Source organism: Mus musculus, chromosome 9, assembly GCF_000001635.26.
Source record: "Mus musculus strain C57BL/6J chromosome 9, GRCm38.p6 C57BL/6J".
In the NCBI taxonomy this organism is placed as follows: domain Eukaryota; kingdom Metazoa; phylum Chordata; class Mammalia; order Rodentia; family Muridae; genus Mus; species Mus musculus.
This window is the reverse complement of record NC_000075.6, coordinates 105,985,676-105,999,227: the sequence shown is the minus strand read 5'-3', so window position 1 is coordinate 105,999,227 and position 13,552 is coordinate 105,985,676. Positions and strand designations below refer to the sequence as shown.

Sequence of the window (13,552 nt, the reverse complement as noted above, 5' to 3'; positions counted from 1 at the left end):
TGCAGACATGTGCCACCATCTCAGAGTCATGGAACACATTTTAAGTAACAAGGGTAGAGAACTTTGTTCTTCTTTTGTTTACTTATTAAGTCAGCATTCAAAGCAGTGGTCTGATTATGGAACTTTAATACATATGTGTTGTTATACTTTCTCACTTAACCCCCCTCTCCTGCTGCCTCTCTTGAGGAACCACAGCTTCCTCTGGCTGTGCCCTTTCCTTCCCTGACAGCCCTTCTGCTTCCATTCACACACATTACATTCCAACATCCTCTTTTGCCTCCTCTCTTGTGATCTCTTCCTCACTTTTATGATCCTCTTTCTAGTTACATGATGTGCACATGCATATGCATGGGCACACATACATGCACATGTGTGCAGGCATGCACACACATTGCCTCCTTCACCATTTGAGACCTAAGCTCTGTACATTGGAGGAAGCAGGCAGGGTTTTGTCTTATTGCTTTAGAGCACAGGTTGAATTGGCAGCATGAGGTCAGAAGTCCTCAGAGACTTTCCAGGAAGCAAGGGTGACAGGTCAAGAGCTTGGGGTCTCCTTCAGGCGGGGTAGATTAAGCCAATGGTGACGATTAAAGAGTGGGGGCTGTGTCAGTGCATCCAGGCTGGGATTCTCCCCTTCATCCATGCCCCAGCAGCCTCACCTCCTATTACACCCAGATGAACCGAATTCATGAGCATCCAGGACCAAAGTGTACCCCCAACATAATAGTGGTGACTTAGCATAGGGTGGGGGTTTTAGCCTGGCCAATTCCAGGCATTTGTATTGCACTGGGTAATTAAAAATGAACCATGCTCAGGGCATGCTGTGAGGTCTGGGTGCTGCCTCCTCCCCCTCCATGCTGGAAGACATGAGTTCACAGCGGCTATGACGTCCCACTGTGGGTCTTGAGGGACATCTGCTCCTTCCCGACGCAGGAGGTAAAGGGATGCTGATGGACACCTTAGAAGCACTGGCGTGGAGTTTGCACCTTCCCGTTTGACAGATGCTTCATCACTGAGCTAATCTAGTCCTCGCTTTGTTACTCGGGAGCTGTGTGACAGAAAAAGCCACAGGCTTTCTTTCTCTGAGCCTTAGAGAGTAGTGGAGGTGGCTTAGAGCTCAGCGATTCTTTGAGGGAGAAGCTGAAAGACAATCGATTCTCTCATCTGTTTAATGTGGTTTTACTTTATTTTTGAGGTTTTTATTAGATTTGCACTTTATATTTTGTTGTCTTCCTTTATGTTGGGATATTATTTATCTAACAGAATGCGCTTTATGTTTTTGTTTTGCTTGCCTATGATTCAATTTTTATTGTTTTATTTGCATTTATTCTTACATTTGTTTTATGCTTTGTTCTAGTGCCTTTTATGAGTCTTTGATTTTACATCACAGACTTTTTTTTTGTTATTCTTACTGTTCAATTTGCCTCCTTTTTGCATTATTTTATTTTGTTTTATTCTAGATTTTGCCTTAATTTTCTGACTTTTGAGTTTGATGCAGTATTTTTGGCGGTGATGTTAGTGGCATTTTGTTTTCTTTTGTGCTGTTTTTTATTATTTTTTTTTATACACACAAGGTGTGGGGGGTGTCCACTGGAGCATGGATGACTACCAGTGGCCAACGCCCTTAAAGGAAACTGGTTTTTGTCTCCATGCGTACCAACCATCAGTATCTCCTCAGATAGGCATGTGGTTAGTGAGCCTCTTTCCCTCCTGCTAGAATATGGTGCTTCTCTGGTGCAGGTTTCTGGCACACCTACTGTGAGTTTGTGAGTGTGAGTGTAGGAGTGCTACCCTGTCAAGGAGACACTGCTTTGCTGTGCTGATTCCCACCCCTGGCTTCCACAGTCTTTGCATCTCTTCTTTCCTCAAGGTCCCCGAGCACTGCAGGGCTCCCAGTGGTGGTGATTAGATGTCCTGTTTGTGCTGGGCACACCTCGGACACTGTTTGCATTTTGATTATTTTTACATTCTTTATGATTTGATTTTAAAAATTGTTTTACTTTCAGGTGGAATAAACCAGTATCCACCCCCAGAGCTTGTTAAGGAGTGTGGAGGCCCAAACCGTGGGGACACCTTGCTGCATTTCTTCACTTCTGCCAAGAGGTGAGCTCGGGGTGGGGTTGACCCAGGACAGGGATGATGCCTCTCTGCACAAAGTCCCAGTTTTTAGCTTGAGCCAGATTATGGGTTTGACAGCTCTGATGGTGCTTAGTATTTCTTTTGTAATTTTTTTTTTTTTGAGAAAGGGTCTCCGTGTATAGCTCAGGCAGCTTTGACCATATGATTCTCTTGCTTCCTGAGCACTGGGGTTACAGATGTGGTATGATGAGCGGATCTCTTTTCTAACTATTTGGTGGTGTGGTGGGATAGTTTAAAGGCAGGGTTTCTTTGCGTAGCCCTGGTTGTCCTGGAATTCACTATGTAGACCACGCTGGCCTTGAACTCACAGAGATCTGCCTGTTTCTGCTTCCTGAGTGTTGAGACTAATGGTGCACACCACCACTGCCCAGGTCTGTTGTTCTTTAGTGTTGGAAGCAAGAATGGGCCTGGAGAGATGGCTGGCAGTTAGGAGCGCTTGCTGCACTTGTTCTCAGCATCCCTGTGTAGCTTTCAAACAGCTGCAACTGCAGTTCCAGGGGCTGCAATACCCTCTCTGGCTTCCATGGGCACCAGGCATGCACATGGTTTACCCAAGTGCATGCAAGGCAGACACTCATCTACATAAAACAAGGATAATAAAAAGCAACATAGGACCAATATAAAAAAAAAAACTCAATGAGCACACGGGAACATTAAAGCACAAAAGGAAAACTCCCATCCCACCATAGCACCTGTCTTCCAATCTCAAGTTTCAGAGGAAAAGATGATGATGCTAAGCACCCGATGCTGCCCCTGGTCCAGCCAGAGAGTGGTATGAATCCTCAGCCCAGAGCCACAGCAGGAGTGTCCACCACCGAGGGCAGAGCCGCTCAGTTTGGTCAGATAACAGGGCTTGTGGGAGTCTTTCGTGATCTTGGAGACTGAGCTTAGGCAGGTGTGGTACCACTGGGCTACATCCCTGGCTGTGCACTGTGACAAGGGTTTCTTTCCTGCAGGTTTTCCAGGAGCCAGTCTGGCACGTCTGCTGCCTTTGCGAATGACTCAGAAGCACTCAAGTCACAGGGCATCTTTCTAGGGGAGAGGAAAAGCAGGGTGGCGTCCGTAGCTCTGCAAGAAGCGTTGGGAAGTCATGGGAAGGACAGGGCGGACACTGAAGACATTGATCAGGAAACGCCAGCAAAAGGAAGACATTTGGGCCCCACCCACGGTGAGCCGCCAAACCATGGCTTCCTTGTTCTCTAAGTTTGATTCACTTTTAAACATCTTTATCTTTAGAAAACGATTCTGTGTACCTTGTCAACATGCGCTCTTTAGCACATCTTATTTACAAATTTATTCACTAAGCTGTGGAAAGTACTTTAAGACATCAAAAAGAGGCTGACTTTCCCTCCCCTAGACTCCATATCAGGCCATGTTATGTCACCATCTCTCCAGGAAGTGGTGCCAGATAGAAAAGACTCAAGGGCCCATTACAACCAACCAATCCACAGGCCAGATTGCCTCCTCCAGAGGTGGTGAATTTACTCTTGACCTTGACCTGACCTCCCTGGTAGACTTCTTGGTCTATGAATGTTCACTGTGGTGTAGCCTCACCAAAAGACTATCATGTATATAGCATTCTGCCTGTGTGTATGCCTGCAGGCCAGAAGAGGGCACCAGATCTCACTATAGATGGTTGCGAGCCACCATATGGTTGCTGGGAATTGAACTCAGGGCCTCTGGAAGAGCAGTCAGTGCTCTTAACCTCTGAGCTATCTTTCATTTAAGGAACATTTTAAAACAGCTGTAGATAGGTTTTAGATCACAACGTGTAGAAGTGTTATGTCTTATCTGTGCTTGGTGGATTAAGCGGAACAGTAAACACATTAGTGAGAGACATGGGGGGACTTGACTGTAATGCTTTCTGAAGAGTTTTGTTTTTTTTTATTTTCTGTTTGTGTGAGAGTGCCTGTATGTATGTATGCATGCACTACGAGTGCAGTGCCCTTGGAGGCCAGAAGAGGGCGTTAGATCCTCAGGAGCTGGGGTTAGGGACAATTGTGGCCCACTATGTGGATGGTGGGAATTGAACCCAGGTCCCCTAGAAACGCACCCAGTGCTCTTTAACTACCAAGCCATTTCTCTAGACCCCAACCTTGGCATTCTCAAAAGTCATACGAGAAGGTGGAGTTTCTATGAGCTGGGGGTGGGGCTAGTCCTATTTAGATAAGAGGAGATGTGTTGCATGATTCTCGAGGGACACTTATGGCTGCTGGTGAGGTGGCCACAGGAACAATGCAATTTCTCTGTGGCTCATGGCTCTGAATTAGATGAGTGCTTTTTTTCTTAGGGTTGTTCTGAGGATAAAGCTTGATGTTCTGCGTTGAGCGCCTGCTAAGCACACAGCACTCTTAGCTGTAAGGGTGAGGATGCCATGTGTAGTTAGTTACCTGTTAGACTCCAAAGCATCCAGGAGGAGCAACAGAACTTGGTGGTTCAAGAGTAGGTGCTCACAGCAGTGACTTCCCCTCCTCATAGCAGTGACTTCCCTTCCTCACAGCAGTGACTTCCCCTCTATAGGTTAAAATGGGCATCAGAAGAACTCACATGCAGATTATGTTTTCAGTACAGACTATCTTCAGCTAATCTTACTGAGGTAACTGTTTTAGACCTGGATATACATCGGAAATCACCTGCGAATCTTTTCTTACTAATTAAGCCTGTTCCTTGACAATTTTATAAATGTGTATCATGCATTCTGTTTACTCTCGACCCCCCACCCTCTGTCATTTCTCTTCTATCAACTGTCTTCTCTGTCCCACAAAGCCCCCTTTCACATTCTGAAATCCACCAAGTTTAACCACAGCCATCGGTGTGAGTTATGGGTTTGGAGCTATCCGTTTGAACCTGGTGGGCTGAGCCATGGGCGTGCAACTGAAGACGATGACTCTTCCAGACGATGAAAGTTCAGCTTGGAGGGCCAGGGCTTCCTGGGCTTCTCTCCTTTTATGGCCGACTGTTGACAGGGAGAGTCTTGCGCAGGCTCAGTTCAGGCAGCCTCGGTTCCTGATTGTAGTGGCTGCGTTGAATTCAGAAGATGGCGGATCTCAGCTCTCCTCTTGGTCTTCTGGCTCTTGTGTTCTCCCCACCCCTTCTTTGGTGACCTTCCTGAGCCATAGAGGAAATGGTGTAAACATCTTATTTAGGGCTGAGTATTCAACTGCCGCTCATCACCTGGGAATCGAGGGACATTCTCCTCTGAGCAGTCTGTGGGTGGGGGACTTACAGGTGATTCCTCAGCTTAGTCAACAATGGCGGCTGCTCTGAGGCAGGTTAGTCCCCAAACCAAGGTCAGAATGATGGAGGACTGCTGCCTGGCCATCTAATCTAGGCCTATCCATAAACCTGACGCCTGCAGGTCCCCAGTCCCCCTCAGCCACTCTGCTGCTTGGCTGTGTCTGCTCTTTCTCCTCCTGCACTCCAAGGCTATTCTTAGCCCTCATAACAACCTCAAGCCCCCTCCTCCATTTTCCCTTCCCATAGTTACTCCTTTTGCACTTTTCAAAAGAAATAAAGGTAAACAGTCAAACCTTCAACTTCCTTTCTCTTGCCCCGCCCACCCCATCTTCTCCCATTGGAGAAAAGAGCTGGCCAGTCTCCATCTTGTTCTGAATTGCTGAGACAGACAAAACTGCTCTTTCAGACCCCATAGCCTCGAGTTGCTTGGGGACTCTGCCACTGATGACTGTCCCCTTCCTTTTCAGACTCCTGCTTGTCCCTTGGCTTTGTGGACAGCAGTCTGCATTGGAGTGGACAACCATTCTTGAGCCAGGCGTAGAACATCAGCCCCTCCCTATCTTTCTCTTACTCTCCCTTTCTTCTCTGATATGTTTTTCTTGACTTTTCCTTTGTACAACTTCATTCTGCACCCCTGTGAGAATGCAGATTGGGTCATGTCATTTCTTATCATATGTCCTTCCTGTGTGAGGAACACAGGCCCCTTAAGGTTGACCCATGCCCAGAGGCTCTAGAGCCTTGATGGCTGCCGTGTTCCTGTATGTCATGTTTACAGGAGTCACAGTTGGTCCTTGGGTCCTGGTACTTGGTTCCAGCCTCTGTGGCCCAGCTCACTCTCACCTGCCTGCCTCTGCTCATTCATTACCACTGGGCTCAAGTTTATCCCTCCTCGGGGCCCTCTCTGTGCCCTTATGAAATTTTCATGGCCTCCTTTGTATCCTCCTGTTGTTGCTGGATTCTGCCATGAAGCCTGCACCCCGCTATTGCCCTGCTTGTGAAGAATTTTAGACAAGTGCTATCTCTATTCACACAAGCCAGGATGATCTTGAAACATTTTCAATTTTGGCGTTATCTCTCAAGCACTCAGAGTTTTTTTCCCCCTTCCAGGTAGGGTTATATTGTAAAACATCTATACTGGGCGATAGAACAAGCCTGGACTTCAGTGAAGCTGCAATTTCACTGTAGCTGCTCGTTACACCCACCAGCACTCTCCTTCCCACACACCCTGTTCCCGACGTCCCTGGATTCCACAGACTTGAGTAAAATCCTGGGCACTGCGGCAGCATCTGCCAAGAAGGCAAATGTTAATATTCATGGGAAAACAATGCCTAATACAAGATTAGGGGTTTTCAGTAATTGCTTGAGTAAAAGCTTATTGTTCTCTGATGTCATACCATACTAATAAAGCAAGCTCAGGGCTGTAAGAAATACTGGGTGTTGTTAGGCTTCAGGCAAGAGTGTCGGCTGCTTAGATGGAAGTGGCGAGGACTCACCCATAGTTCCGACTAAGGCAGTAAGCACTAGAGGCTGGTTAAGTGGAAGTATTTTAAAATTCAGTACAATTAAAGTTTCGGTATCTTGGCGGGCCCAGACTCACTTCAGATGCTCAGCAGTCATGTGGGCACGGGTGTTGATCAGCATAGATTTCCTATCGATCCAGATGTTTGTGTCACTGAAGAAAGTTCAGCTGCATGACACCATTCCAGATATGTAATCTAGGAAAAGTGGCTTCTTTCCACCCAGGCAAAGTGGGGCTTCTAAAGACAAGGGCCCAAGCTGATGTGACAAGTCCTTGGTTTGTGGGTTCTAAGTAGATCGGCTTTGGCAGAGCTGAGGAGTGCTGCAAGTCTCCAGGTCAGGTCAAGACAGAACAGCTGGCTGTTGGCTTCTCAGTGTTTCTCGGTTGACTCCCACAAGGCTTTGACCGTGTGTCCTTTTTCCTGATACCCTACCCTGAGAAGAGAACCATACAATGATACATCCAAGTGTGCCTGCCCCAGGCACAGAACAATCCTAGCAGTTCCTTTAGGATCAAGTGTTTCCATCCTCATGGGTGCTGGCATCTCCTAGAAAGATGGCAGGTGTTGATTGTACCACTGAGTGGCTGGTCCTCAGCTCCTGGCAGCAGGGGCATCATGCAGTGTGCCACCCCCTCTCTGTGTGATGCCACCGAGTGGCTGATCCTCAGCTCCTGGCAGCGGGGGCATCGTATACTGTGCTGCCTCCTCTCTGTGTGGTGTCTTTGCTATTTAGGGTCCTCTGAAGTTCCAGAGGGAACTCCAGCCAGCATTCTGCCCTTCAGGGTTGGCCCAGGATGAGCACAGTGCACAAGATATAAAGTGTCTCCAAAGACATGCGGAGGGAGGGGGTGACACACCTGGGAAACCTGCCCCTGACTGAAAATCCGGAAGTTCCCAACTCTTGCCCTGCTGTGATCTGCTGATTCCCAATGCCATTTAAAAAAAAATCTTCCAAGGCATACCATATTTGTTTTTTTTATTTTTATAGTGGCTACCTTAAGTTTTTGAGTAAAAAAATCAGGATGCTACAAATGATAAATAAGCTGGATTTCTGTATGTTATCAGGATAAATAAGCTGGATTTCTGTATGTTATCAGGACAAATAAGCTGGATTTCTGTATGTTATCAGGAGGAGTCAAGTTTGGGGTTGGGCAAAGGACTGAGATGTTTTGTAAAAGGAAACAAAGCAAGTGAGGGATCGCAGCGTCATTCACATGTATATGTTGTATATAATGCATCTTTGTTCCATATATGTCTAATGATAATTATATCTATATGCACGTGGTATATGTTGCAACATGTGACTTACTGTACTACACTTGTGATATTAGGCTTAAAAGTATTGTCTTTACGGTTGAGGAAGTCGAGGCTCAGACAGGATCATTATCTTACCCATGGTCGCACAGCCAGTTGGTGGGAAGGCAGGGAATTGCAGTGTTTGAGACAATCAGACCCATCGTGCCTGAGCCCAGCTCTCTCTCCTCTGTTTGCTTGCAGGTCCTTGTCCCATGGGTCCTGAGGAAGGCGAGTGCCTGAATTATGTCTTGAAGTAGTACTACAGCCAGGAAGAAGAAGCTTGCTACCGCCTCTGGTTTGGGGACTGTGGGGGCAAGGCCAACCAGTCTGAAACCAGAGAAGAGTGTGAGACATGGTGTAGGCCAAGCCTTGTAACTGACGCCCTTCCTTTAACGGCGAGACAGTGAGACTGGCGTTACCCTTGCTGAGACAGGCTTCCCAGCTCATGACTGACAAACCCCACCCTGTAGCCCTGGATATTCTAACTCCCTCCACTGTTTTCCTGCCTGTGAAGGCTTAGGCTAGATCATTTGTAACGGAGAAGGATTAAATTCTATTTTTCCCTCATTGTAAAATTAGCTCTTGGAGAACTTTGTACAAAGTGTTTTGGTCATATTCACCCATACTTGGACTCCTTCAAGATTCACTCCCTCTCTCCTGCCAATCCAACTTTGTGCCATCGTTAAAAACCCCCATCAAGTCCAGTTTGTGCTGCCCACATGCGTGGCCTTCCACTGAAGCATGGCCGACCTGCCAGGGACTGCACTGTAATGAAAACCGACTCTGCTGCTCGCAGAACTCCCCAGCTGGGATGTAATTGGGTGCCTATCTTCCCTCTCCGTGCTGGGATGCTGTTTGGCTTGATCTTGCATATTCTTTAGGATTCCAATGTTTATTCTCAAATATTTGAGTTTTTTTTAAAAGAAATTAAATGTGTTGTGATTTAACATACACAGACACATACACAGAGACACAGGCTGATAGACAGAGATACACACATGCACCACAGACACACCCACACACCTGAGGAGAAGCTGGAATAATCTATATAGATAGACAGACACACAGTCAGACACACATACAGCCCAACAGATGGTCAGACACATACAGATATACAACAGACACAGAGACATAGGTGGACAGACAGACAGACAGACAGACACACAGAGCTTTTTCCCTGGCCTCTGAACACATCCCTAGCTTCTACCAAGCACTGAGAAGGAGGGAACTCTGGGAAACTGATGGAGTCTGGCTTGGGTTCTTTGTGACATGTATTATTCATCTTGGGTTTCCCTAAGGAAACATCACAGATTGGGTACCCTACAGAACAGAAGTCTACGTCTCAAAGCTCTGCCTAGAAATCCAACTCAGTGCGCCAGCCTGCTCGCTTTTCTTGGTGAGGGGTTTCTTCTAGCTGGCAGATGGGCACTTTCTTGTGTCCTCGAATGGCCTTTCCTTCCACATGCTCAGGGAGGGAGGGACGGAATGGGGCGGCAAAGAGACCCTCTGGCATCTTCTAAGCATCCATCATCTATATTAGGGCCCCACCCCTCTGCATATCTAATTAAAAGGCTCTAGATGCAAATGCAGTCAGATCTGATATTAACATTGTCACATGAATTTGGAGAACAAGCCTACCAGACCACAGAGAGCTGATGGTCTCATGACTCTCATCCACCCCTGCGACCCCCCCCCCAGGACACAGTGGACTTTGCCCTCTGGCAAGTTCCCAACACAGAAACCTTTGTTTTAAATTTTAATTGCTTTAAAGATATGATCTATTTTATGTGTGCTGCCTGCATATATGTTTGTGTCCGTGGGCATGCCTGCTACTCATGGAGGTTAGAAGAGGGTGTGTTAGATCCTCTGGAGCTGGAGTTGCAGACTGTTGTGAGCTGACATCTGGGTTCAAGGCTTCAAACCTGGGTCTTCGACAAGAGCAACAAGTGCTTTCAATTGCCCAGGTCATCTCTCCAGTCCCAGAAACTAGGGTTTTTAGATTCATTTTTGTTCCCCCAGAGTCTGGTGACATTTAGGAGGAAGTGGGAATCAGTTTAAAAACCCTTAATTTTTGCTTATGTTAACCCTTATATTTTCTATGTGTGGGTGGGTGTTTTGCCTGCTCGTATGTCTGTGCACCACTAAGTGGCTGGAGCCTGCAGTGGCCAGAAGAGGGCATCAGGTTCCCTGTGACTGAAGTTACAGATGGTTGGGAAGTGTCCTGTGGGTGCTGGGAATTGAAGTCTTCTGGAAGAGCAGCCAGTGCTCTTAACTCCTAAACCATCTCCCCAGCCTGGGGATCCAGCTCTGCACAGAGTGGTCAAAGAAGCAAAATTATACTCGATTTTTACAGCGAGATTACTTTTGTCTTATCACAAAGGGAAGACTATGTTCCCTGCAACAAATCTGCCCAGCACAAAAGACCTGATGGTAGACCTATAATCTTTTCCCCCAGCCATTTGTGCATGACCTAGGTTTACCCAACGCCCGGAGGCCTATCTTTCTGCTTTCTGCCGTAGCATACTGTGTGTTTCTGCTTTGGGATCCCGTGCTTTTAACGAAGGAAATGAAGCAGCAGCTGTTCTAGCTCATTAGCAGAGCTGCTGACTGTGCAGGTGTCGATGCCTCGCTTTTAGACACAGTCCCAGCTGCCCGAGCAGAGAGGGGTATGTCTCTCTGTCCAGAGGGTGGTATTTGGGTCATGGTACATTTATACTTCTGACTCCTCCTCTGCCCTTCTTGAGTCCAGAAACTGAAGACATGAAGGCCCGTACTCTCAAGCAGTGTTGGTTCCCTTCCTTGGGACCATTGAGATCTAGTTGCTATTCTCCTTGTGTTTCCTAGGTGGCAGTACAGCACTTCCACTTAGCTCTTCTGCTGCCTCCAAACCTGCAGAGGACAGTTATCCTGCTCAGTATACCCGGTTTGAACACACGGGCCTTCTTCTGCATTATCTTGTCTGGTTCCTCACTCCCACCACCACCTCGCAGATGCTAGTGAATGTCTTTATTTCCAGGTGAAGGAAACCATCTTAGGAGGGAAACTGGTTTGACCAAAACACAAGATAAAATCGGCTTTGAATCCCTTGCATGGACAGGCTAGGGTTCTTGTTGCCCTATTCCGCTTGTTCCTACTATCACCCATGAGAGGATTCTTAGTGTCATGAAGCATGGAGGATGATGGGCGTGGCTTTTATACCTTGCCCATGTAGTTCCGGCCTGGAGGGAAACTGGAACAATATGGACAGAGGTTGAACTGCCATGAAGGCCAATCTCCACCACAATAGTGGCTCTCTCTACCCACAAAGAGATCTGGGGCAAAAAGGGCTTCTTGGTGTTGCCCAGGATGGACTCTGATGGCTGAGTCAGTATTCCCCGCCTCCACAGCCACTGGATGTGGGCATCTGGGAAACCATGCCTATGGTCTAGGCATGCCCTGCTGAGGGCATAGTGTACCTTCTAGATACACCTTCAAGAAGGACCTGCCACCTGAGCTGCTGGGGGCTCAGGGCAGAAAACCCTAGCACTGGCTTCCTTTCTATGTCTCTTGCCCTAGAAAGAACATTTTATAGATTCTGCATTCTTTGTTTGTTTTTAGATTTATCTATATGCACGAGTGTTTTGTCTGTGTGTATGTGCATGCAACACACACATGTCTTGTGCCTGCTGACGTCAGAAGAGGGTGTCAGGTCCCCTGGATCTAGAGTTACTGGCGGTTGTGAATCACAGCATGGGTGCTTGGAATATAACTCAGGTCCTCTGTAAGAGCAGCGAGTGCTCTAAACTGCCCAGCCATTTCTCCAGCCCCTCTACATTTATTATTTTTATTTTGCATTTATTTCAAACACCAAGGTTCTGTATAGCCCCTCGCCCCTGAGGAAAAGCTTCATGCATTTTGAAATTCTCTTTTAGATTTGTTGTCTAGTTAATTATCACCTTATGCTGCTTTGGGGATATTAATTCTTACGATGAACTTAAGTTGTAGAAAGGTCAAGTGACATCCAGCCCTATGTAATGAGTCGGTTGGTCCAAAACCAGGATGAAATGCCTTCTGAGCTATCTTGGCATCTGTTTGGTTCACTCTGCAAAGCTTAAGCATCTTAGTCATTAGGTGAATCGATTGCTCAGTGTTTTTAGACACTCAATGCATTTCATTGAGTCTATGAAACTAGAAGGTTTAGGGTTGCTGGGCTCAGAATTCGGTTCCCAGCTGTGCTTGGAAGTGCAGAAATCTATATGAGATCTAGGTGTGGTGGTGTACAACTATAATCCCAGGTCATCTTCTGAAATACAGTGAGTGAGGCCAGCTTAGGCTACTACATGAGACCCTGTCACAAACAACCCCCACCCCCCCACCCCCCCAAAAAAAAGCAAAATGGTGCAAGCAGGAAAGGATAGGAATGTAGTTCAGGGAAAGAGAGCTTTTAACTTTGATCTTGAGGACTATACATACACACCTGCACATACACAGTCATGTATGCATGCGTGTACACATGCATATCACAGGTTAGGCTGAAGCAGAAAGATCAGTAAGTTCAAGGTCTGTGACTGGCAACATAGTAATATCTTGTCCCATAAAACAAAATGAGTTAGCCGGGCAGTGGTGGCACATGCCTTTAATCCTAGCACTTGAGAGACAGAGGCAGGTGGATTTCTGAGTTCGAGGCCAGCCTGGTCTACAGAGTGAGTTCCAGGACAGCCAAGGCTATACAGAGAAACCCTGTCTCAAAAAACAAACAAACAAACAAACAAACAAACAAACAAAACAACAAAAAAGAAAAGAAAACAAAACGAAATGAGTTATGGTGACACATATCTGTAACCCAAGAGGATCAGGAGCTCAAGGTCACCCTCAGATACAGAGTAAGTGAGTTCAAGGTCATCCTGGGCTAGAGGAGCCTTGTATGTGTGTGTGTATACATAGTGTATACATACATAGATATATGCATCTGCATATACATACATATGCATTTTCTAAGCGGAGGCCATTTTGCCTGGGTACTCTTTGGTACTATTGGTACCAAGAATAGTACTAATCTTTGCTTGAGTTTTGTTATCTTGTAATAGACCTTTGGTCGGTCTCTCTCTCTCCCTCCCTCCCTCCCTCCCTCCCTCCCTCCCCCTCCCCCCGTGTGTTTGTGTGTGTGTGTGTGTGTGTGTATGTGTGTGTGTGTGTGTGTATTTGAGACAGGTTCTCCTCAAGTAGCACTAAGTGCCTTAGAACTCACTCCATAGAAGAGAAATCTGCCTGCTTTTGCCTCCCACCATACCTGGGTCAATCGTATGTTTTTAATGCAGCTGTTGCTATTATGATGTTGTGAAATATACCAAGACAAGGGATATGAACTCAGCATCCAACAA

At 46.7% G+C, this 13,552-nt stretch overlaps 1 protein-coding gene across 1 annotated transcript in view; it reads left to right on the top strand.

The window, feature by feature from the left end:
- Col6a4 (collagen, type VI, alpha 4) overlaps nucleotides 1-8,910 on the top strand; it is a 106,511-nt gene extending 97,601 nt beyond the window's left edge. The window contains exons 36-38 of the mRNA NM_026763.2: nucleotides 2,007-2,103; nucleotides 3,096-3,307; nucleotides 8,394-8,910. Of these exons, the coding sequence (NP_081039.2) occupies nucleotides 2,007-2,103; nucleotides 3,096-3,307; nucleotides 8,394-8,449 (365 nt within the window). The 3' untranslated portion in view covers nucleotides 8,450-8,910. The remainder of the gene's footprint in view (nucleotides 1-2,006; nucleotides 2,104-3,095; nucleotides 3,308-8,393) is intronic.
- The last annotated feature ends 4,642 nt before the right edge of the window (nucleotides 8,911-13,552 follow it).